Genomic DNA, 25,693 nt, shown 5'->3' with positions numbered 1-25,693 from the left:
GGTCTTATAGTCGGTGTGTCTCCTATTCCTTTTATGATGTCTACGCCATTTCCACTAAACCCCTCTAGGATGGACTGACCCTACACTGACAGCTCCAGATTGTGGGATGCTGTTGCCTGCCATAACCCATGATACTATAGAAATTCTACCTGCCAGGCGCTGTAGAGACCTGACCCCATTAAACTCTGAGTTTGTACAGTTTTCCTAGATACAATAGTAGCAAAGAGGCAAGCGAGAGTATAGGTGGAGCAGTCCAGTTGGGCAGGTGAGGCATATATTAAATTGTAACAATGTATGGATGCCTAGAATGTGGACTGGGGGGGAGGGGGAGAGTCAATTCTGTGAGCAGAATTCTTTGGAAATCAATGTCGTAACTTCGACATCAGTTCTTTGCCAGGTGCTCATAGTTACTTTAATTTTCAGCTCCCAGGAAGTCACCCCCTTTTAACCAGAATTACTGCCTCACCCTCCCAATCCTGGACAAGAAGGAAGAAGAAAACAGCCCTTTCTCTGGCCTGGTGGCCTTACAGTTTGTGCAATCCGACTCTTAGTGCCTAAAAGGTGTTACTGGGGAGAAGAGGCGACCTCGGTTCTTGTCTTCTTGAGGAAAGATTCCAATCAAGACACAAAGTGTAGAAAAGCAAGTAAGAATTTATTGGCCGCAGCAAAAACATACTCCAGGCAGCGAGACAAGGAAGGGCATAGAAGAAGCAACAGGAGAGCCCAGGCTGGGCTGCTCTGGCTCGCTGGGAAGCCAGAGAAAAGGGGGGAAAGGGGCCTTGGAGACAGGTTCGGGGGTTAGCCGGATTAACTGCCGCTGCCCATTGCTCCCCTGATTGAAAGTCTCCTGGGGTCACTGAGGTTTGGGGATTTGTGCGGGAGGGGGTGGAGGAGAGGGAGGAGGAAATGGCACAGAGCTCCCTGGAAGGAGAGGCTGCTGGGACCTTCATTTTCAGTGGTTTGAAAGGCTGGGCATTTAGGGGGGACTTAGGGGCCAATCAATAGAATATTCATCAGCTTTATGCTGATGTACCAAAATGAGATTTATTCTCTTAATTTGTCTGTCCTTGGGTCTGGTTGGCAAATGGCACTAATTGGATTTCTGTTATCTGTCTTCCTGAGTGGGGTGATTTAACCTATTTACCCTCTGTAGGGGAGGAGAAGTGCAAACCATTTACTCTTAAGTGTCCTTGGTTTAGGGGAACTGGTTTTTACTTGGTGGACACAAACTGCTGTTTACCCATTTTCCTATTCCTCTGTCTTGGCATCTTCCTAGCTGCTTCCTATTCTGTAACCGAGTCGCCCACCCAGCTCCCCTCAGCGGGAGCTCCTCGGTCGGTGAGCGCACGTCCGCATCGCACTGAGTCCTGTCCGCAAGTCCCCGCGAGGGCACCAGGGACGGCTAGGGCCGGGAGCCTGGCGGAGAGCGGGGCGCACCGCTCCGGCGGGGCCTCAGCCTGTCGGCCCCGCCCACCTCTAGGTCCCGCCCCTTCCGTGACCCGGCCGGAGGCTCCGCGCTTCCACTTCCGGCGGTGGAAGTGTCGGCGCGACGATGGCGGCGGGCGGCAGCGACCCGCGGGCTGGCGACGTGGAGGAGGACGCCTCACAGCTCATCTTCCCCAAAGGTGGGCCTGGGGCTGCCGATCCACCCCGCCGGCCGTCCCGCGCGGTCGTCCCAGTCGGAGGAGACGGAGCCGACACTCGCGAAGGGTCTGGACGGGCCTCAGTCATTAGGAAAGCCCCGCGCGGGCTGAAATCGGCTCGTTTGTACCGAGGGGACCGGGCTCCCGGCAGGCCGAGCCCAGACAGGGGGGCGGGGAAGGGAAGAAACCGGGAGGGGCGTCGGCCCGCGCGCGGAGGTGGGCTCCCCGCCCGCAGCTGCAGCCGCTGCAAGGAGTTCCCGGGCCGCGCCTTCGGGCGTGGCCTCCTGGGATGCGGGCGTGGCCTCCTGGGGTGCGGGAGCGGCCTCCTGGGGTGCGGGCGTGGCCTCCTGGGGTGCAGGAGCGGCCTCCTGGGATACGTGAGTGGCCCCCTGGGGTGCGCGGCCCGAGGAATTCCCCTGGTGCTGTCCGCTCGAGCCGGTGTGGGCGCGTGGAGGCCGAGTCGGGAAGAGGGTTCGGAGGACCTTGGCCCGGGTTTGGAAAAGAGAGAATCTTTGTCAGGTGGCTGCACGTAGAGCACATTCTCTGTGCAGTGTGATGAAACCAAGAATAAAGAGAAAGCTTAAGATGTTAAAATACCATATCTTGTAGGTACGGAAAAACAAAGCAAATGGAGGAAACCTTAACAATACCCTTCTTATTAAAAAAATCGTGTAATTATATTTATTGTGAAACTTTATATAATCATTTATAACTAAATTATATAATTAAAATTATATTTAAATTGCTATTATTTTTTGTTAATCCTGACCCAAGAATATTTTCCCATTCATATATATATATATATATATATATATATATATATATTTTTTTTTTATTTTTTTATTTTTTTTTAGAGAGAGAGTAGAAGGTCAGGGAGGGGAGAGAGAGAAACTTCGATGTGAGAGAGGGACATAGCCTCTCGCTAGACCCGACTGGAATGGAACTTGCAATGCGGGTATGCACCTGCCCTGGACCTGGAATTGGACCTGTGACCCTTCAGTACCAGGTGCTGACATTCTAACCACTGAACACACCAGCCAGGGCTTATATAATTTTTCACAATAAAAAGTGAAACTCCACAACCTTTCTTCCAGACAAGTACTCTAAATAGTTCGTTGTTTATTCTTCCAAATTTATTTTTATTCATAAATATACATGTACATTTTTTTCTTTGCAAAATGGGATTAGTACTTAATGGTTGTACTGTAATACTGTTTATCTATAGATAGCTTGCTTCCAGTTTTTTGGTTTTTTTTTAACATTTTTATTGATTTCAGAGAGGAAGGGAGAGGGGGAGAGAGAGAAACATCAGTGATGAGAGAGAATCATTGATTGGCTGCCTCCTGCAAACCCCCTACTAGGGATTGAGCCCAGGCATGTGCCCTAACCAGGAATCCAACCGTGATGTTCAACCTCTGAGTCACGCCAGCCAGGCCAGTTTTTTATTTCACAGACTCAAGTGCAAATATTTCCATAGGATAGCTTCACAGAAGTTTTTTGCATGATGGCAATATACATGTGTTTCTTTTTAAAAATGTAATAACTAAGAAGGAGATGGTTTTCTTAATTTTGTGATAAATTAAACCAGTTTTTTGTATTTGGATTTTCTCTGGGTACTTTTTATTTAGTGTTGTTTTCTTTTTATACTCTGAAAATACTTGTTTTGATAAAAGCAGATAGCATCTGGTACACATGAGAATTTTATTGTATTGGGTATAATTAGATCATAGATCCTATCAAACTATTATCTTTAGCCCTGACTGGTTTGGCTCAGTGGATGGAGCATCGGCCTGCGGACTGAAAGGTCCCAGGTTCGATTCCGGTCAAGGGCATGTACCTTGGTTGTGGGCACATCCCCAGTAGGAGGTGTGCAGGAGGCAAGCTGATCAGTGTTTCTCATCGATGTTTCTAACTCTCTATTTCTCTCCCTTCCTCTATGTAAAAAATAAGTAAAATATACTAAAAAACAAACAAACAAACAAAAAACAAACTATTATCTTTAACTTCTCAGCTGATACAAGCAAATGAAGTACATTAGGTCCTCGGGTTACGTCAGAGATCTGTTCCTATGGCGCAACATAATGTGATTTTGGCCATGTCGGAACCCACCTACATAAGCACCTACGTCACTCACATGGAGCACACACACAGCAGTAATTAAGTTAAACAATAAAAAAAACTTAAAGATAACAATTCCTGACCTTTACTTGTGGTAAATAAAATAAAAAACACAAAGCACATATGTACATACGTCAAAATGATGGAACTTTTTTTTTTTTTAAATATATATTTTATTGATATTTTACAGAGAGGAAGGGAGAGGGATAGAGAGCTAGAAACATCGATGAGAGAGAAACATCGATCAGCTGCCTCCTGCACACCTCCCACTGGGGATGTGCCCGCAACCAAGGTACATGCCCTTGACCGGAATCGAACCCGGGACCCTTGAGTCCGCAGGCCGACGCTCTATCCACTGAGCCAAACTGGTTTCGGCAGGAACTTTTTTTTTTTTTTTTTTTTTTTTTATAAGTAAATGGGAGATGGTGACGTAACGACGTACATTGAGTCTGAAGTAACCTGAGGACTGCCTGTATTATGTATTTTAGAACAACAGTACTTAAGAGATAAGGAAAGACTATGCTATGGGGTGTAAAGTAAACAAACATGTGAAAATAATTGTAGGACTCGAAGCTTCTGAGTACTTTTAGTGGTAGTTTTCACAACCATATTTGCCCGCAAATAAAATTTATCCTTCATTTATGTGATATAATTAACAGCAACTCTTGAAAAGATTAGAAAGTAAGTCATTTTTCTAAAGAGGATTATATCATCCCAGTCACTCCCTCCCTCAAGCTAAGAAATCCCCTAAACCCGTGGTCAGCAAACTGCGGCTCTTTGGCCCCTTGAGTGTGGCTCTTCCTCAAAATACCATGGCCTGGGCGAGTCTATTTTGAAGAAGTGGCGTTAGAAGAAGTTTAAGTTTAAAAAATTTGGCTCTCAAAAGAAATTTCAATCATTGTGCTGTTGATATTTGGCTCTGTTGATTAATGAGTTTGCCGACCACTGCCCTAGACCATTTTGTACTAGAGAAAAATGTACAATAGAAGAATACCATCTGAAATTGTCACCCTATCATAAAACATGAGTGGCTGCAATGAAGGGTCCTCAAGGAAATTCCCAGCTGAGGTGCTGGCCAAGGAATTGTTTTCCTTATAAGAGGAGGGATTAGTGAATTGTGGCGGTTGCTTTTAAAATACCTGCACAGTGCCCTAGCCGGTTTGGTTCAGTGGACATAGCATCGGCCTGCGGACTGAAGGGCCCCAGGTTCGATTCCGGCCAAGGGCACATACCTGGGTTGCAGGCTCAATCCCCAGTGTGGGGTGTGCAAGAGGCAGCCAATCAATGATTCTCTCTCATCATTGATATTTTATCTCTCTCTCCCTCTCCCTTCCTCTCTGAAATCAATAAAAAAAATATTTTTAAAAAATACCTGCACAGGGGGTTCATGACTTGCAGATCCCCTGATCTATTTCCTTTCATTTTCCAAATAAATTATGTATAGTGTGAGTGTGAGAGATTACATCTAACAAATGGTTGTTGTGGTTAGCTATGGGTAGAGGTCTTGGGTCCTAACTCTCCATAGTTATAAAAAAAAGTGTTTGAACTACCTCTTCTCTTCCCATTTATTATTATTACTGTGGCCCGGTGCACGAAATTTGTACACATTAGAAGGGAATTAATTAGAGGAGATATTTTAATATTGCTATTTGCCTTTCTCTATAATAGAAGTGTTAGAGATGAAAGAAAAATTGTAAAATGTATATGAAAATCTCCCTTCTGTCAGAGTCTGGGGCGCACCGTGGGACCCAGAGTCAAGTCCGCACCCGCCCGCGGCGCACCTCGAAATCGCGCAAGACCCAGACCTGGCCAGCCCCATCCCTGTCAAACCCCACAGGGTGGGGGGCGCAGCCTCAGGTCCCCTGTCAAGGCCTGCTGGGCGGGGGGGCGCGGCCGCAGGTCTCCCGGCCCCAGCATGAGGGCGTGACAACCATTTGCGTATTAGCTCTTTATTATATAGGATTTTAAAATCCTCACCCAAGGATCTGTTTTTATTGTTTTTTGTTGTTATTAATCCACACCCAAGAATATTTTTTCCATTGATTTTTTAGAGAGAATGAAGTGGGGAGGGAGAGAGAGAGAGAGAGAGAGAGAGAGAGAGAGAGAGAGAGAGAGAGAGTTTGGTGTAAGAGAGTAAGAGAGACACATTGATTGGTTGGACTCAGGCACCCCTCTCTTAGGTCCTCCAAGTCACAATTTGGCTACCTTGTCCTTTCATTGATTGAAAAAAGTGAGGGTGGTGTGTAAATAGCACTTGGTCATTGCCTTCAGTGAAGAATAGTGACAGGTGATTAGTCTCCTGGTGCCCTAAGTTCCATCTATTACATTTCACAGGTAAGTTTGTTTAGTGTCGAAAGGTACGCATCTCTAACTTTGGGCGATTTTCCAGAAGCCTTAAAAACATCAACTGCCCTGGCAGGGGTGACTCAGTTGGTTCAGTGTGGTTTCATGCACAGAGAGGTCGCCAGTTCAATTCCTGGTCAGGGCATATGTCTGGGGTGCTGGCTCAATCGCCAGTAGGGGGCGTGCAGGAGGCAGCTGACTGATGGTTCTCTCTCATCGATGTTTCTCCCTCTTCCTCTCTCAAATCAATAAAAACACATACGTACACACACACACACACACACACACACACATAAAAACAGCAGCAGCTGTAACAAAGTTGGAGGTGATTATTAGTAACTTGTTGAGTCTTAATTTTCATTTTCTAAGGCTGTATTAATGCTGTTGCCTCAGAAGTTGAAACTGACCCCTGTTTAGCTACTGCTGCCTCCCCCCTCCCTCTTTAGCTCACTTGTTACTCTCACTTCAGAAATTTGGGGTCATATTTTCTGATATTTAATGCTTTCTCCATCCATTGTTCTGAGGCAATAGTTTCTTCACCTGTACACTACCTCAGAAGGTTTGACGAATTAACTTTTAAAAAATATATATATATTTATTGATTTGAGAGAGAAACATCAGTTATGAGAGAGAATCATGGATTGGCTGCCTTCTGCATGCCCCTTACCGGGGATCGAACCCGCATCCCAGGCATGTGCCCTTGACCGGAATCGAACCTGGGACTCTTCACTCCATAGGCCAACGCTCTATCCACTGAGCCAAACAGCTAGGGCTAGAATTAACTCTTGACGGTCCTCTTTTTACAAACTATGCTGCCCTCAGAAAATAGGTTAGGGGTGGCCATTATATTTAGTAGCAATGAGAACTTTCACATAAAAAGTTTCCTTTTGCCGAAACCGGTTTGGCTCAGTGGATAGAGCGTCGGCCTGCGGACTCAAGGGTCCCAGGTTCGATTCCGGTCAGGGGCATGTACCTTGGTTGCAGGCACATACCCAGTGGGAGGTGTGCAGGAGGCAACTGATCGATGTTTCTCTCTCATCGATGTTTCTAACTCTCTATCCCTCTCCCTTCCTCTCTGTAACAAATCAATAAAATATATTTTTTTTAAAAAAAAGTTTCCTTTTGACACCCTCTCCCCAGACAGTTGTGAAAAGAGAGTGAAGCTCTTATCACCTGGCCTGAGAATGGAAGGCATTAATCCAATGGAGGTGTTTGTGATTTCCCCAATAGTAGACATACTCATATCAAATGTAAATGCCAAATTGCAAGTAACTGTAATTTTCTCATTATTGCTTCCTCTTCATCAGTGTGGCATTATAAACATGAATCATTTTTTTAAAAAAATATATTTTATTGATTTTTTACAGAGGGGAAGGGAGAGGGATAGAGAGTTAGAAACATCGATGAGAGAGAAACATCGATCAGCTGCCTCCTGCACACTCCCCACCGGGTATGTGCCCGCAACCAAGGTACATGCCCTTGACCGGAATCGAACCTGGGACCCTTGAGTCCGCAGGCCGACGCTCTATTCACTGAGCCAAACCGGTTAGAGCCATGAATCATGTTTATGGATGATTTCTATTCTGGGGGAACTCACCGATAAGGGAAAGGCAGTTAAAAACCAGCTCTAATATTTTGTAATAAGTATTAGGAAAATATGCTTCTTTGGGAATGTGAGGGAGATAATGATTTTCCCAAGGAATAATAGCATTTTAACAATGTCATCCTGAAAATATAGGAAAAGGTTGCCATATATCATGGAATGGAATCAAAGGTATGTTTTTTTTCTTTTTTTAAACAGTTTTTAAAGATTGCTTATATAAGTACTAGAGGCCAGGTGCATGAATTCATGCACCAGTGGGGTCCCTCAGCCTGGCCTGCAGGATCGGGCCGAAACTGGCTCTCTGGCATCCCCTGAGGGGTCCCGGATTGCGAGAAAGTGCAGGCCAGGCCGAGAGACCCCACTGGTGCACAATTGTGCCTGGGGAGGGACGTGGGAGGGACTGCAGGAGGGCTCCAGGGTGTGTCCGGCCCCTCTCGCTTAGTCCCGATCAGACCCCAGCAGCAAGCTATAACCTACCAGTTGAAGCATCTGTCCCCTGGTGGTCAGTGTACATCATAGCCACTGGTCAGCCTGTTGACTGTATGCCCCCTGGTGGTCACTGCACGTCATAGTGAGTGATTGAACAGCCTTAGCATATCATTAGCATATTACGCTTTGATTGGTTGAAAAGATGACCAGACACTTAGCATGCTAGGCTTTTATTATATAGGATTATCATTGATCAAGAGAATTATTTTAAACTAGAGGCCCAGTGCATGGCATTCGTGCACTGGGGGTGGGGGCTTCCTCAGCCCAGACTGCGCCCTCTTACAGTCCGGGACCCCTCAGTGACCTTAGCACTGCTGCAGAGGTGGGAGAGGCTCCTGCCACCGCCGCTGCACTCGCCACCCATGAACCTGGCTTCTGGCTGAGTGGCGCTCCCCCTGTGGGAGCGCATTGACCACCAGGGGGCAGCTCCTGCATTGAGCGTCTGCCCCCTGGTGGTCAGTCCACGTCATAGCAACCCGTCATTCGGTCGATTTGCACATTACCCTTTTATTATATAGGATGAGTGTCATGGTAAATATTTAAATTAGGTTTAGTTGCCCTAGCTGGTTTGGCTCAGTTGATAGAGCGTCGGCCTACAGAGTAAAGGGTCCCAGGTTCAATTCCCATCAAGGGCCCATGCCTGGGTTGCGGGCTCGATCCCCAGTAGGGGGTGTGTAGAAGGCAGCCGATTAATGATTCTCTCTCATCATTGATGTTTCTATCTCTCTCTCCTCTCCCTTCCTCTTTGAAATCAATAAAAAAAAACTAAATAAATTAGGTTTAGCTGATAGAGTACTTTGACTATGAAATATAGAGGGAATGGATGTGTTTTTTTGTGTGTGTTTTTTTTTTAATATATCTTATTGATATTTTACAGAGAGGAAGGGAGAGGGATAGAGAGCTAGAAACATCGATGAGAGAGAAACATCGATCAGCTGCCTCCTGCACACCTCTCACTGGGATGTGCCCGCAACCAAGGTACATGCCCTTGACCGGAATCGAACCTGGGACCCTTCAGTCCACAGGCCAACGCTCTATCCACTGAGCCAAATCGGTTTCGGCTTCATAAGCTTTTTAGAGGGAATGGATGTTTTTATCTGCAAGCTCAAATCCTATTATATACAAAAGCCTTAAAAACATCAACTGCACTGGCAGGTGTGACTCAATTGGTTCAGTGTGATCTCATGCAAACAAAAATGTAATTTGGGGTGCATCATTAATGTTTGCTTCCAAAGATTCGGCCCTCCCTAACATAATAATTCTTTTACACACACATAGATATACGTGTGTGTGTGTGTGTGTGTGTGTATACATACATACATACATATATATATAATACTGTTTTGTTTTATTGATTTCAGAGAGGAAGGGAGAGAGAGGGAAGCATCAGTGATGAGAGAGAATCATCAGTCTGCTGCCTCCACCACGCCCCCCACCAGGGATTGAGCCTGCAGCCTGGGCATGTGCCCTGACTGGGAATCGAACTGTGACCTCCTGGTTCCTAGGTCGATGCTCAAGCACTGAGCCATGCTGGCTGGGCCTAACAATAATTCTTAAAATGTATCAGATAAAGGTTTGATGGCAAAGATATATAAGGAACCCATATAGCTCAATAAAAAATAATCCTATCATAAAATGGCCTTATAGTATGCACCTCTGCAGCACATATACTAAAAAAAATGGGCAGCAAAACATTTCTCCAAAGAAGACATACAAATGGCCTACAAGTATTAAAAGATGTTCAACATAACTAATCATCAGAGAAATGCAAATTAAAACCACAATGAGATACCACCTTATACTTGTCAGAATGGCTATCATCAATAAATCAAAAAAGAACAAGTGGTGGCAAAAATGGGGAGAAAAAGGAACACTCATGTACTGTTGTTGGGAATGCAGATTGGTGTAGCCACTGTGGAAAACAGTATAGAGATTCCTCAGAAAAATAAAAATAGATCTAGCAATTCTAATTCTGGGTATTTACCTAGAGAAAGCAAAACATGAATTCAAAAATATATATATATATACCCCTGTGTTCACTGCAGCATTTTTTACAGTAGGCAAGCTTCGGAAGCAACCTAGGTGCCTACACAATAGAATATTTCTCAGCCATAAAATAATGAAATCCAGCCCTGTCCAGTGTGACTCAGTGGATAGTGTCGGCCCATGTACCCAAGGGTCTTGGGTTTGATTCCCAGTTAAGGGCATGTACCTGGGTTACAGATTTGAACCCCAACCTCGTGCAGGAGGCAACCAATTAATGTCTATCACACTGATGTTTCTCTCTCCCCTCCTTCCCTTCCACTGTAAAAATCAATGGAGCCCTGCTGGCATGGCTCAGTGCTTGAGTGTCGACCTATGATCCCAGGGTTACAGTTCCATTCCTGGTCCAGGTGCATGCCAGTCTGGGGTGTGTGGGAGGGAACCAATCAATGATTCTCTCTCATCATTGGTGTGTCTGTCTCCCTCTCCCTTCCCCTCTGACATTAGTAAAAATAAAAATCAATGGAAAAATATACTCGGGTGAAGATTAACAAAAAAAAAAAGTAATAAAATCTTGCCATTTGCGACAACATGGATAGACCTAGAGAGTATTATGCTAAGGGAAAATAAGTTAGAGAAAGAGATACTGTGCAGTTTCACTTATATGTGGGATCTAAAAAACACAAATGAACAAAACGATTGATAGAGACTGACTGAGGGGGGATAAGGGGCTGGGTGGAGAGGGGTGGGGACTCTAATATTGTAATAGGTTTGCACAGTGGCAGATGATCACTAGAATTAGTGGAACGGGTGGGCACATTGTAAGGTATAAAAATGTCCGATCACTATATTGTACACCTGAAACTACTATAACCAATACAATAGTACAGTGGTCGGCAAACTCGTCAACAGAGCCAAATATCAACAGTACAACGATTGAAATTTCTTTTGAGAGCCAAATTTTTTAAACTTAAACTTCTTCTAATGCCACTTCTTCAAAGTAGACTCGCCCAGGCCATGGTATTTTGTGGAAGAGCCACACTCAAGGGGCCAAAGAGCCGCATGTGGCTCGCGAGCTGTGGTTTGCCGACCACTGCAATAGTATATCAACAATGCAATAGATTGCTGTAAGTCTCAAAAGGCAAAAATCAAAATTTAGAAGCTCACCTTTGAAGGAATATTTTAAGCTAACGTTTATGCTTCTCACAAATAGAGTTTGAAACAGCTGAGACGCTTCTAAATTCAGAAGTTCACATGCTTCTGGAGCATCGAAAGCAACAGAATGAGAGTGCAGAGGACGAACAGGAACTTTCTGAGGTCTTCATGAAAACTTTAAACTACACAGCTCGTTTCAGTCGTTTCAAAAACAGAGAGACCATTGCCAGTGTCCGTAGGTGAGTGCTAAAAGACGTTTTTTAAAAACAATATTTTTACTGATTTCAGAGAGGGAGGGGGAGAGAGATAGAAAATCGGTGATGAGAGAGAATCATTGATCGGCTGCGCCATGCACACCCTACACTGAGGATCAAGCCTGCAACCTGGGCATGTGCGCTGACCAGGAATCGAACCATGACCTGGTTCATAAGTTGACACTTGACCACTGAGCCATGCCAGCTGGGCTAAAAGAAAGTTTTTGTTAATCCAGACTATTGGACATCTACAGGTAGACTGCTATTACCCACCCCTCGTCATCTCGAGGATGAATGTATGTAAAATAATTTGTCAAAAATTAAAAATTGCTTATAAGGCCAATATTTCTTTGCCTATCTTCTCGCATATCCCAAATCCCAGTTACCTCCTTGCAAAGTAACTATTAGCAGTTTGTTGTTACCCCTTCAGATCTTTTTTTCATGTATTCATATATATATATATGTGTGTGTGTATGTATGTATATATGCTGTTTTGTATTGTAAGAAACAGCATTTTGGCCTACGGGATTTGGCTCAACGGACAGTGTCGGCCTGCAGACTAAAGGGTCCTAGATTCAATTCTGGCCAAGGGCACGTGCCCTGGTTGGGGGCTCAATCCCCCCAGTAGGAGGTGTGCAGGAGGCAGCCAATCAATGATTCTCTCTCATCATTGACATTTCTAACTCCCTTTCTCTCTTAAATCAATTAAAAAAATTTTTTTTAAAAAAACAACAGCATTTTGCCCTGACCAGTTTGGCTCAGTGGGTAGAGCGTCAGCCTGCGGACTGAAGGGTCCTGGGTTCGATTCCGGTCAAGGGCATGTACCTGGGTTGCAGGCACATCCCCAGTGGGAGGTGTGCAGGAGGCAACTGATGGATGTTTCTCTCTCATCGATGTTTCTAACTATCTGTCCTCTTCCTTTCCTCTCTGTAAGAAACCAATAAAATATATTTTAAAAAAAACACAAAAAAACCCCCCAGCATTTTGTGTGTGTGTGTGTTTTGTGTTGTGTTCTTTTTGTGAATCCTCACCTGAGGTTATTTTTCCATTGATGTTTAAGAGAGAGGGAAAGACAAAGAGAAACATCCATGTTTGCTTCTCACATTGGGTTGGATGTGCCCTGGAAACAGTGATGTGCTTGGGGTGTTGAAGGCCACAGGAAGGATAGCACATCTTCCCAAAGGGTCAGTTTTTTGTTGTTTTTGTTAATCCTCACCTGAGGACACTTTTTTATTGATATTTAGAGAGAGTGGGAGGGAGGGGGAGAGACAGACAGAGAGAAACATCGATGTGAGAGAGGCATATCGATTGGTTGCCTCCTTCATGTGTCCTGACTAGGGTTGGGATGGAACCTACAACCAAGGAGTGTGCCCTTGACCCAGAATCGAACCCAGGACCCTTCAGATAGGCCGACGCTCTATCCACTGAGCCAAATCTACTAGGGTTTGAAGTATCAGTTTTACTGGATAGTAGGTGATTTAAAATATTTGTATGGATATCAGCATATTTGGACTAAAAAATATATATGAACTAGAGGTCTGGTGCACGAATTTGTGCACTGGTGGGTTCCAGCTGGCCTGCCCCAATGGGGGCCATCAGGGCAGGCTGGCTGGGGTGAGGGGCCCTGGGCAGGGCTGGCTGTGGGGGAGGAGCTGCGGGTGGTTTGCCGGCCAGCCCCATCCCTGACAGTAATTAAATACATTGAGGTAAATCTGTTTGATGGGCTACTATGCTGTCATTAAAACCTATGATAGAAAAAGAAATGGAAAGATGGTTACATATGTTAAGTGTACAGAAAATGAAGGTGATAAAACTGTATGTGAAATATAGTCTATTCTGACAAGTGTGGATGTACGCATGGAGAAAAGACTAGAAGGAACTGTGCAGAGCTTTCATGTAAAACTATAAACTGTTAGGCCTAAAAGATGACTTGAATAAATGAAGGTAGATTTAAACACATTCATGAATGAAAAGTCTTTATATTGTAAAAATGTCAATTTGCCCCAAATTAATGTATACATTTGCTATTCTAAATCGTCAAGGGAATTGAAAGGGGGAGCAGAATAAAATGATCTTATATTTGTGAGAATTGTCAAAAAAAATTTTTTAAAAATGAAGGGAAATTTATTCTATAAGTCTAGAAGCCTGACCGGTTTGGCTCAGTGGATAGAGCGTCGGCCTGCGGACTCAAGGGTCCCAGGTTTGATTCCGGTCAAGCGCATGTACCTTGGTTGTGGGCACATCCCCAGTAGGGGGCGTGCAAGAGGCAGCTGATTGATGTTTCTCTCTCATCGATGTTTCTAACTCTCTATCCCTCTCCCTTCCTCTCTGTAAAAAATCAATAAAATATATTAAAAAAATAAAAAATAAAAAAAAAGACTAGAAGCCGGATGCATGAAGATTCGTGCTAGAATGGGCTTTCCTTTCCCTGGCTGCCAGCACCGCCTTTCCACTCAGGCCCAGCCCCTTTCCGCTCAGGCCCTGGAACCGTCTCTTTCCGCTCCAGCCCCACCTTCCCACGCTGCCCAGAGGCCCTGAGAGACCAGGGGTGAGGCAGAGCGCCTGTGTCCCGCTCCTGTCACTCAGCCCCAGTGTATGCAAATTAACCGCCATTTTGTTGGATTAATTTGCATATCACTCCTGATTGGCTGGTGGTGTAGGGGAGGTACGGTCAATTTACATGTTTGTCTATTATTAGGTAAGATGTTAAAATGCATTAAAAAGTGACAATAATTGAAATAATATAGTGATACTTGGTCATGAAATAGATCATTGAAACAATAGAAAATTTAGAAACATTCAAATACAAATTTATTTTATATGCGTCCAATTTATGGTTAAAATGGCACTGTAAATTAGTGGGGAAATATTTTACAACAAAGTTTGAACTCTATATTACACCAAAATAAATTCCTAAGAAATTAAGGATTTAAATTTAAACTATGATGCGTAAAAGTGCTGTATGACAACATGAGTGAATGTATATATTAGTTGTGGTTTAGCAAGACTTTAAATGTGGGAAAATGATTGACTCTAGTTGATTGTAAGCTTTTGTGAAGGTAGGGACTTGGTCATATTCATCACTGTGTCAGTCTCATTGTAGGTACTAAATAATTAATTGAATAAATAAATGAATTTGCATAAATGTATTTAAACTTTCCTGTATCGAATAAAATACAATGTGTAAAATGTAAGTGTGAATAAACTGGAGAAGGATTGATATCCTTAGATGATACCCAATTCATAAAAATGGCTTGATTTATATCAGAACTTTAAATGACTGTCTAGTTCACATGAAATAATATTCAAGGAAATCAAAGTAATGGTGAAATAGCTAAGTAGACTTAGAAAAGATTAAAAAGAATGGGAAACCTAGTATAACAGGAGAAATGGGCACTGTCATTTATTGCTGGTGGGAACATATATTGGTAAAGCCCTTGTAAAGCCACTGTCTCTCAGAAGCCTTCCAGACAGTCTTACCTTTGAATAATCCTGCTTCCAGAAATTTATTTTTAAAATACACAGCAATCAACTGCACAAACAAGTATTCATTTACAATGATGTTCAAAAAGCATTGGAAACAAATGAAATGTTCAACAAGAGGAAATCTGATGTATAAGTTATGGCACAACTTTCCAGTGGAATGTGTAGTCATGTGTGTACTAACATGGAAAACAGTTACTATGTTGTTGAGTGAAAAATGGCCAGTTGTGCTTGGCTGGTGTGGTTCAGTTGTTGAGCGTCAACCTATAAACCAGGAGGGAGGGGTTCGATTCCTGGTCAGGGCATGTGCCTGGGTTTCAGGTTCACTACCCAAGCCTCTTTTTTTTTTTTTTTTTTTTTTTAAATATATTTTATTGATTTTTTACAGAGAGGAAGGGAGAGGGATAGAGAGCTAGAAACATCGATGAGAGAGAAACATCGATCAGCTGCCTCCTGCACACCTCCCAATGGGGATGTGCCCGCAACCAAGGTACATGCCCTTGACCAGAATCGAACCTGGGACCCTTTAGTCCGCAGGCCGACGCTCTATTCACTGAGCCAAACCAGTTAGGGCCCCAAGCCTCTTAAGGGATACTTGTCAAAGGAAACCAGTAGGTGTGTCTCTCTCACATTGATGTTTCTCTCTCAACACCTTTCTTCCCTCCTCCATTCCTCCCTTCCAGTCTCTCTGTAAAGCAATGGAAAAAATACTCTCTAGTGAGGCTTAAGAAAAGAAAAAAGAAAAATGGCCAATTTTGGAATAACATATTAGGATTCCTTTTTATAATTTAAAAAATATATTTGTATTGATTTCAGAGTGGAGGAGAGAGGGAGATAGAGATAGAAACATTGATGAGAGGAATCATTGATCAGCTGTGTCCTCCATGCTGCCTACTGGCGATTGAGCCCCAAACCCAGGCATGTGCCCTGACAGGGAATGAAACCTGTGACCTCCTGGTTCATAGGTCAATGCTCAACCACTGAGCCATGCTGGGCGGGCTATGAAAACATTGATACTGGTTATTTCTGGGAAGAATTTTAGATTATTTTTCATTACTGATACTTTTAAAAATATTTTTATTGATTTCAGAGAAGAAGGGAGAGGGAGAGAGAGATAGAAACATCAATGATAAGAGAGAATCACAGATTAGTTGCCTCCTACACGTCCCCTACTGGGGATGGAGCCCTCAACCTGGGCATGTGCCCTTGACTGGAATCAAACCCAGTACCCTTCAGTCCACAGGCTGACTCCACTGAGCCAAACCAGCCAGGGCGGTACTTTTTTTTTAATCCTCACCCAAAGACTGAGGATAAATTTTTTTATTATTTTTTAGAGAAAGTGGACAGGATGGGGGAGGGGGAGAGAGAGAAAACATCTATGTGTTAGAGACACATCCATTGATTGCCTCCCACTCACACACTGACAGGGGGTGAGGAATTGAACCCAAGACCCTTCGGTCCACAGAGCGATGCTCTAACAGCTGAGCAGATTGGCCAGGGCTGTTGATACTTTTTTGGTATTGTTTGTAAATGAGTATGTGCTCATTTTAAAACATTATGACCCTCTTCATAAACTTAAGTAAAATTTAAGTTTACTGTATTTTCTTTACAAAATGAAAATAGCTTCAAGTGACAGAAAGTTACTAACAGAATGTGTGAGTTTATATTCTGAAATAGAAAAATGTCTAGAGTACTATACTAAGATGATATGTTGATATTTGTTTATGTGGTAATATGGGAAGGTCACGCTCTTTTTTTTGCCTTTCTGTATTTTCTTTTTTTTTTTTTTAAATCTTTATTGTTCAGATTATTACAGGTGTTCCTCTTTTTTTCCCCCCATAGTTCCCCTCCACCTGATTCCCCACCCCACCCCATGCCCTTACCCCCCGCCACTGTCTTCATCCATATGTGTAAGATTTTTGTCCAATCTCTTCCCACACCCCTCATACCCCCTTCCCCCTGAGAATTGTCAGTCCACTCCCTTTCTATGTCCCTGATTCTATTATATTCACCAGTCCATTCTGTTCTTCAGATTTTTTATTCACTTGATTTTTAGATTCACTTGTTGGTAGGTATGTATTTGATGTCATTTTGTTGTTCATAATTTTTATCTTTACCTTTTTCTTCTTCTTCCTCTTCTTAAAGAATACCCTTCAGCATTTCATGTAATCCTGGTTTGGTGGTGAACTCCTTTAGCTTTTTCTTGTCTGTGAAGCTCTTTATCTGCCCTTCAACTCTGAATGATAGCTTTGCTGGGTAGAGTAATCTTGGTTGTAGGTTCTTGCTGTTCATCACTTTGAATATTTCTTGCCACTCCCTTCTGGCCTGCATAGTTTCTGCCGAGAAATCAGCTGACAGTCATATGGGTGCTCCCTTGTAGGTAACTAACCGTTTTTCTCTTGCTGCTTTGAAGATTCTCTCTTTGTCTTTTGCCCTTGGCATTTTAATTATGATGTGTCTTGGTGTGGTCCTCTTTGGATTCCTCTTGTTTGGGGTTCTGTGCGCTTCCTGAACTTGTAAGTCTATTTCTTTAACCAGGTATGGAAAGTTTTCTGTCATTATTTCTTCTAATAGGTTTTCAATATTTTGCTCTCTCTCTTCTTCTGGCACCCCAAAAATTCTGATGTTGGTACGCTTAAAATTGTCCCAGAGGCTCCTTACACTATCTTCATATTTTTGGATTCTTTTTTCTTTTTGTTTTTCTGGTTGGGTGTTTTTTGTTTTCTCATATTTCAGATCTTTGGTTTCATTCTTGGGGTACGTTGATCTACAGTTGAGTTTCTGTATATTCTTTATTTTAGACAGTGGTGTATGCTTAATTTCTGATTGGTTCTTTTCCATTTTTTTGGCATTCTCATTAAGGTCCTTGAAGGTCTCACTAAGCTTCTCGGAGGTCTCATCAAGTTTCTCGGCGGTTTTTAGAAGATTCTTGAGTAACCTTATAAATGTGGTTCTGAACTCTATGTCGTCCAGTAGTTTGCTTTCCTCCATTTCTTTCATTCGTGACATGTTTCTTTGTCTCCGCATTTTGCTGCTTCTCTGTGTTGATGGAGTGGCTTTGTGTGGTAGGTGACCTATAGGGGCCAGTAGCTCAGCCTCCCCAATCACCTGAGGTGGACGCTCTTGGTACACCCCCTTGTGGGCTGAGTGCAAAGTCTTGGTGTAGTTAAGCCTTGATTGCTGTTGGTACACTGGGAGGAATTGACCTCCAGGCCAATTGGCTGTGAGGACCCGCTGTGTCTATTATGGAAGAACTGCTGCGCTGGAGACACGCTTATGGTGCAGGACTTGTTTCAGTGGGGCTTTGGTGCTCACTGAGTCTGCCTCTTGAATGTGTCACTTTTGGATGTGAGGAGTTGAAATCTGGTGTCTCACACTGACCACTAGGTACACTGGCTTCTGGATCTCCAATGGGGTGCAGGTCAGCTACTGTCTGAGGCCACCCAGCAGGAGCTACAGCAAGAACTACAGTTTTCTCCTCTTTGCTTGGGGTTTGGAGGTTTTGGAGCTATTTGACCTGGGCTGCAAGTTTGCTAGGTTAAGCTGCGATAAGGCAGGTCATTCATATGCTAAAGCCACTGCTTGGAGCTTGGGTGGGTTTGTAGATTGTGTGGGGCGGGGGTCTCAGGGCATCACTAGGCTAGGGCGTGGCAAACAGTGATGGCTGCCAGTTAGCCGGCTCTGCGTCTCCGACCGTGTCCCCGCGTCCCACGCCCCAGCACAGTAAACAATTATTCCTGCGCGCAGCCCTGCAAGCAAGCCTCCCTCACTTTCCGACCCAATGGCAGACAGTCCAGCTTCTCCCCGTAGGAGATTGGGTCCCCCCGTCTCCCCCGAAACTGGAGTTCGGAGTAATCAGGGGCTTGTCTCCCTTCCGGTTGAAAAAAGCAGTGCTCCCAGTTGCCCATCGCCAGCCCTATTTGCGCGTGCCTCCGTACCTCAGCTTTTTAGCGCTTGTGCACCTCTCAATGCTGTTTTCTCTTTCCTTCTAGTTGTAGAACTTCCATTTAGCCAGCTTTCCCGTGGTTCTGGGTGATAGACATTTTGTCTTTTAGTTGTAGTTTTGAAATTGTTGTGCGAGGCAGCAGTTTAGGTGTTTACCTACGCCACCATCTTAGATCCTCGCCTTTCTGTATTTTCTAAATTTTGTACATTAATATGCTTGTAATAGAGTGATAAACACAGTGTTTTGATTCTGAACAGATAATTAAAGTTTTCTTTGAAACCATATTTACCATTGATGAGCTCTATTTTATTTTTATTTATTCTTTCTTTTAATATATTTTTATTGATTTCAGAGCGGAAGGGAGATGGAGAGAGAGATAGAAACATCAATGATGAGAGAGAATAATTGATTGGCTGCCTTCTGCACGCCCCCTACTGGGGATCGAGCCCACAACCCAGGCATGTGCCCTTGACTGGAATCGAACCTGGGACCCTTCAGTACACAGGCCGATGCTCTATCCACTGAGTCAAACCAGCTAGGGTTATTTATTCTTTTTTTATTTTTATTTTTTTTTTTTAAATATTTTATTGATACTTTACAGAGAGGAAGGGAGAGGGATAGAGAGCTAGAAACATTGATGAGAGAGAAACATCGATCAGCTGCCTCCTGCACACCTCCCACTGGGGATGTGCCCGCAACCAAGGTACATGCCCTTGACCGGAATCGAACCCGGGACCCTTCAGTCCGCAGGCCGACGCTCCATCCACTGAGCCAAACCGGTTCCGGCTATTTATTCTTTTAAAAGATTTTATATTGGGCCCGGCCAGCATGGCCCTGTGGTTGAGTGTCGACTTATGAACCAGGAGGTCACAGTTCAATTCCCAGTCAGGGCACATTGCCCGGGTTGTGGGCTCAATCCATGATGTGGAGTGTGCAGGAGGCAGCTGATCAATGATTATCTCTTATCATTGATGTTTCTGTCTCTCTCCCTCTCCCTTCCTCTCTGAAATCAATAAAAATATATTAAAAAAATTTTTTTTAAGATTTTTTAGTAGTTTCTACAGAGAAAGAAACATTGATATGAGAGAGACATAGGTTGGTTGCTTCCCACATGGACCTGACCTGGGCTGGGGATCAATCCTGCAACCCAGGTATGTACCCTTGACCTGTGATTGAATCTTTGACATTTTAGTGCACGGACCAACACTCGAACCACTGAGCAGAGAAGTCAGGGCATTGGCTGTTGTTTTATACAGTTTGGTATTTAAAATAAGATGCAGTTTACATATATATTTGTACAAAGTAAGGTATGCCTGTATTTATTTATTTATTTTTATAAATTTAAAAGAATTTTCTCCAAGTCAAATACCTTACATGTTGGGACCATCTAATATCATGTGTTTGACAAAATTAATGGAAGCAAGGCAGAGTGGTAAGAAGAGCAGAGTACAACAAATAAATTCCTGGGGAAGCATTGCATACTCCTTGAGGCATATTGTGGTTTTTCAAAAGTTGCAATAGCAGGGCTTCTCTGACTGCATGTGATTTCGTAACTTTCATTGTTTCCTTCATTTTGTTGTAACTTCCTGTTCCCCAGGAATAGGACCAGGAAGTAATTTGAAAGTAGGATTTTGCAACCACCCTAACCATTACGGAAAGATTACAAGTGCTTTACTTTTTCTCTTCCTTGTTTCATTTGACCCCCCATTTCCTATTCATCACTCTTTGATTATGTTTTGTTATGATTTTCTTCCTTATGATCAGCTTGTTGCTCCAGAAGAAGCTTCATAAGTTTGAGTTAGCCTGTTTGGCCAACCTTTGTCCAGAGACTGCTGAGGAGTCCAAGGCTCTGATCCCAAGGTTAGTACTGGGTATGATAAATTCGATGTGTTTTGTATATATTTCTACAACTACAATTACTGTCTAAAAAGTGGGTGCATTTAAAATCTGGATAGACATAAACATTGAGAGGGCCTCTTTTAACAGTGTGAGAATGATGGTTTTGTAGCAAACCAACTGTTAGCAGAAATGTGGAATAGCTGTAACTCTCAAACACTGATGGGGTGCAAATTAGTACAGTCACTTTGGAGAGCAATTTGGCCTAGGTAAAGGTGAATAGACCTCATGACCCAAAAATTTATTCCTGAGTAGATGCCTTCAGACCCACTGATAGGTTTAGAAGTAGATGTGTATTCCAGGATATATTGCTACATTTTAGTGATAGCAAAAACATGACAACAGTGTATAGGCTAACTAGAGACTAGGTAGATATAGAGACTGGTAGAAAGAGCTCTCACAGAAAGCAATGGAAAGTCTGGAGACACATCTCAGCTCGAGGGGTTGCTGAGAGCTCTGGGGTCTAAGCCCAAATCTGGGCCCCCAGCAGAGAGCACCAGAACTGAGAAAGGTGCCTGCGAAACTGGCTGTGAAAAGCAGCAGCGTTACAATATGCCAGGGGGAGAAACCTAGAAATGCAGGCACCCTCTTAAAGGTCCAATACACAAAATTTTGTGTTCAGCCACTCACATTGGGCTCCTGCAGAGGGAGGACAGAGTGGAGCTGTGGGGGCTCTGGGGATAGAGCTCCAAAGGCAGACACCCTGGTTTCCTGTGCTGAGTTGTTCCCTCATGCTGTGAAAGACATCTTTCTTAGGCAGACCTTTGCTATCCAGGTGATTTTTTTGCCTGGGGTGTGGGGGAATACAGTTGACCCACCCCATTGGGAAATCCCTTGCCCCACCCTCTCTAGTTTCTGAGGCCCATTAAGAGACTGAGAATAACAATTAGACTTCAGGCATAAGCAATTACCTCACCCAGTTGGAAAACCTCTCCCCAACCTGTGGATGATTGCTTGAGGCTACTCAAGACTGAATCCAATTGGTCTGCAGGCAGAGGCAGGTCTCTGGAGGGTTTGAGTCTTGGCCTGAGCTAAAGAGGGAGAAATAGCATTTGACACTGTCCTTCACTAAAGATTGGGAGGCATAGCAGATATAGCTAATACATAGTCACAAACCCAAACAGGCAGCCAAAATGGGGAGACAAAACCACCCCCAAATGAAAGAACAAGAGAATTGTCCAGAAGAAAAGCTAAATGAAATGGAGATAAGAAATTTATCAGACAGAGTTTATAATAATTATGGCAAAGATTCTCAAGGTCATAAGAAAAGATATTGTAACTATGAAGAATGACATAGCATTAATAAAGAACACAGTGGAAATGGAAGGAATACATGGCAGATTAGGGGAAGCAAAGGATCGGATCAGTGAATTAGAAGATAGGGTAGGAAAAATAACACGATCAGAAAACTGAAAGAGAAAAAAACAAAAAAACAGGAGGACAGTTTAAGGGAGATATGGGACAATATGAAACATAAAAATATTTGTATAATAGGTGAGCCAGAAAGGGAAGAAAGTGAGCAAGGGACAGAGAATGTATTTGAAGAAATAATGGCAGAAAACTTCCCTAACCTGGTGAAGGAAAATGTCACACAAGTTCAGGAGACAAAAAAGAGTCCCAAGCTAGAAGAACCCAAACAGGCCCTTGCCCAGACACATCATAATTAAATGCCAAAAATTACTGACAGAGAATCTTAAAGGCAGCAAGAGAAAAGCAATTTGTTACTTAAAAAAGGAGCTTCCATAAGGGTGTTAGTTGATTTCTCATCAGAAACTCTACAGTCCAGAAGGGAATGTCATGAAGTACTCAAAGTAATGAAAAGCAAGGATCTGAAATCAAGATTACTATATCCAGCAAGACTATCATTTGAAATAGATGGTGATATAAAGATCTTCCTCGACAATAAAGGCTAAAGGAATTTGTCACCACCAAATCAGCACAACAAGAAATGCTAAAGGGACTGCTATAATAATAAGAATAAATAGAGAGACATAGGCATACAGAAGTAAAATTGCAATAAATTAGTACCTATTCTATATAATAAAAGCATAATATGCAATTTGCCCATTCGACCAGGGGGCGGGGCCAGCCAGCCAACTGCCCATGGCCCCTCCCCCGGCTGGCCCCACCCTGGCCAGCAATGGCAGCAGGCACCCAGTAGAAGGGAGGTTCGCCAGCAACCATTAGGAACCCTACCCATGCATGAACTTCGTGCACTGGGCCTCTAGTCAATAATAATCTTAAATATAAATGGATTAAATGCTCCAGTCAAAAGACATAGGGAAGTTGGATGGATAAGAAAACATGACCCAACTATATGATGTCTACAAGAGACTCACCTCAAAACAAAGAACTCACACAACATGAGAGTGAAGGGATGGAAAAAAAATTTCCATGCAAATAGAAACGAAAAGAAGGAAAAAAAGCTGGGGTAGCAATACTGATACCTGACAAAATAGACTTCAAAATGAAGGCCATCACAAGAGACAACAAAGGTCATTACATAATACAAAAGATATCAATCCAACAATAGGATATAACTCTGGTAAACATATGAATCCAATATAGGAGCACACAATATCTAAAAAACTTCTAGAGGACTTTAAGGGGAGAGATTGTCAACAATACAGTCAGTCCACTGATTTCACTGAATAAATCTTACAAAAAATTAACAAGGAAACTGATTCTAAAAGACACACAGATCAATTTAATTGACATTTATAGAACATTTCATCTCAAAGCTATAGAATATACATTCTTCTCTAGTGCACATGGGTCATTCACAAAGATAGACCACATGTTAGGACACAAAACAAGTCACTGCAAGTTTAAGAAGATTGAAATCATATCAAGCATCTTCTCAGATCTCAATGGAATGAAATTAAAAGTAAACTACAGTAAAAACAACATTCAAACACATGGAGGCTAAATAGCATGTTAATAAGTAAGTAATAGGTTACCAATGAAATAAAAAACATCCTGGAAACAAATTAAAATGAACGCACAACAACCAAAAATCTCTGGGACACAGAAAAAGCAGCCCTGAGAGGGAAGTTCATAACACTATAGGCCTACCTCAAGAAAACAAGAATGATTACTAATAAACTATGTAACCCTGCAATTTAAGTTATTAGAAAGAGAACAAGACAAAATAAGAGTAAGTAGAAAGAAGGACATTTAAAAAATAAATAAATAAATATTAGAGGAGAAATAACATGGAGACTTAAAAAAATAAAATAAATGAAACCAAGAGCTGGTTTCATCAAAAAACAAAGAGGACCCCAAAAAATACAATCAGAAATGAAAGTGGAGAATTAACAGCTGACACCACAGAACTACAAAGGACTATAAGAAAATACTATGAACAACTATATGCCAACCAGCTGGACAATATGATGAAATTGACAATTACCTAGAAAAATACAATCTCCTAAAACTGAATCAGGAAGAATCTGAAAACCTGAATAGGCCAAAAACAAGTGAAGAAGTAGAAGCAGTAAATTTAAAACAACCCACCAGCAGCCTAACGCCCTGATTTGATGGCTTCACAGGGGAGTTTTAACAAACATTCAAAGAAGAACTAACATCTATACGCAAACTATTCCAAAAAATCCAAGAGGATGGAACACTTCCAAGCTCTTCTTACGTGGCCAGCATTATCGTAATTCCAAAGCCAGGTACAGAATAAAAAGAGAGATTTACAGGTCAATATCCTTGATGAACATAAATGCTAAAATCCTCAACAAAATATTAGCAAATTGGATCCAGCAATATATTAAAATAATCATACACCATGACCCAGTTGGATTTATTCCAGGGATGCAAGGCTGATAACAATATTCACAATCAATAAATGTGATACATCACATAAACAAATTGAAAGACAAATATCTTATGATTATATAAATAGATGGTAGAAAAAGCATTCAATAAAATCCAACAGCCATTTTTTATAAACTGTCAGAAAAATGTGAATTGAGGGAGCATATCTCAACATGATAAAGGCCATATATGACAAACATACAGTGAATATTATAATCTATGGGCAGAAACGAAATCCATTTCCCCTAAGAACAGGAACAAGACTGGGATGTCCGTTTTCACCACTCCTATTCAACATAGTACTGGAAATCCTAGCCACAGTGATCAGACAAGAAGAAATAGAAGTCATCCAAACTGGGAAGGAGGAAGTAAAACTGTCATTTGCCAACGACATGATATTGTACATAATCCTTAAGACTCCACCAAAAAACGACTAGATTTAATAAATGGATTCACCAATATAACAAGATCAAAATCAACCACCACAAATCAATGGCATTTTTATACAACAATAATGAATCCTCAGAGAATGTAAACAACCCATTTACTATTGCAACAAATAAATTAACATACTTAGGAAAAAACTAAGGAGATGATAAAAGACTTGTACTCTGAAAACTACAGGACATTGGAAAAAAAAGAAGAAGATACCAACAACTGGAAGAATATACCATGATATACCATGTTCTTGGATTGGTAGAACTAACATCATTAAAATGTCCATACTACCCAAAGAAATCTACATATTCAATACAATCCCAATTAAAATACCAATACCATATTTCACAGATCTAGGACAAATAGTCCAAAAATTTACATGGTACCAAAAATGACCCTGAATATCCCCAGCAATCTTTTTTAAATTAATTAATTCATTTTTTATTAAATATATATTGATTTTTTAGAGGGGAAGGGAGAGGGATAGAGAGTTAGAAACACCGATGAGAGAGAAATATCG

General features: G+C 42.4%; 1 protein-coding gene across 2 annotated transcripts in view; it reads left to right on the top strand.

Annotated features, from left to right (window-relative positions):
- The first annotated feature begins 1,522 nt into the window (after nucleotides 1-1,522).
- The window catches only part of POLR2D (RNA polymerase II subunit D), a 35,586-nt gene continuing 11,415 nt past the window's right edge, over nucleotides 1,523-25,693 (top strand). The window contains exons 1-3 of one of the 2 annotated variants that reach the window (XM_080671344.1): nucleotides 1,523-1,625; nucleotides 11,393-11,573; nucleotides 20,782-20,877. In XM_080671344.1, the coding sequence (XP_080527470.1) occupies nucleotides 1,553-1,625; nucleotides 11,393-11,573; nucleotides 20,782-20,877 (350 nt within the window). In that variant the 5' untranslated portion in view covers nucleotides 1,523-1,552. The remainder of the gene's footprint in view (nucleotides 1,626-11,392; nucleotides 11,574-20,781; nucleotides 20,878-25,693) is intronic. The other variant, XM_080671345.1, reaches the window with a different exon arrangement.

Source organism: Plecotus auritus (assembly GCF_963455305.1).
Source record: "Plecotus auritus genome assembly, chromosome: 5".
In the NCBI taxonomy this organism is placed as follows: Eukaryota; Metazoa; Chordata; class Mammalia; order Chiroptera; family Vespertilionidae; genus Plecotus; species Plecotus auritus.
This window is presented reverse-complemented; position numbering and strand designations above follow the sequence as displayed.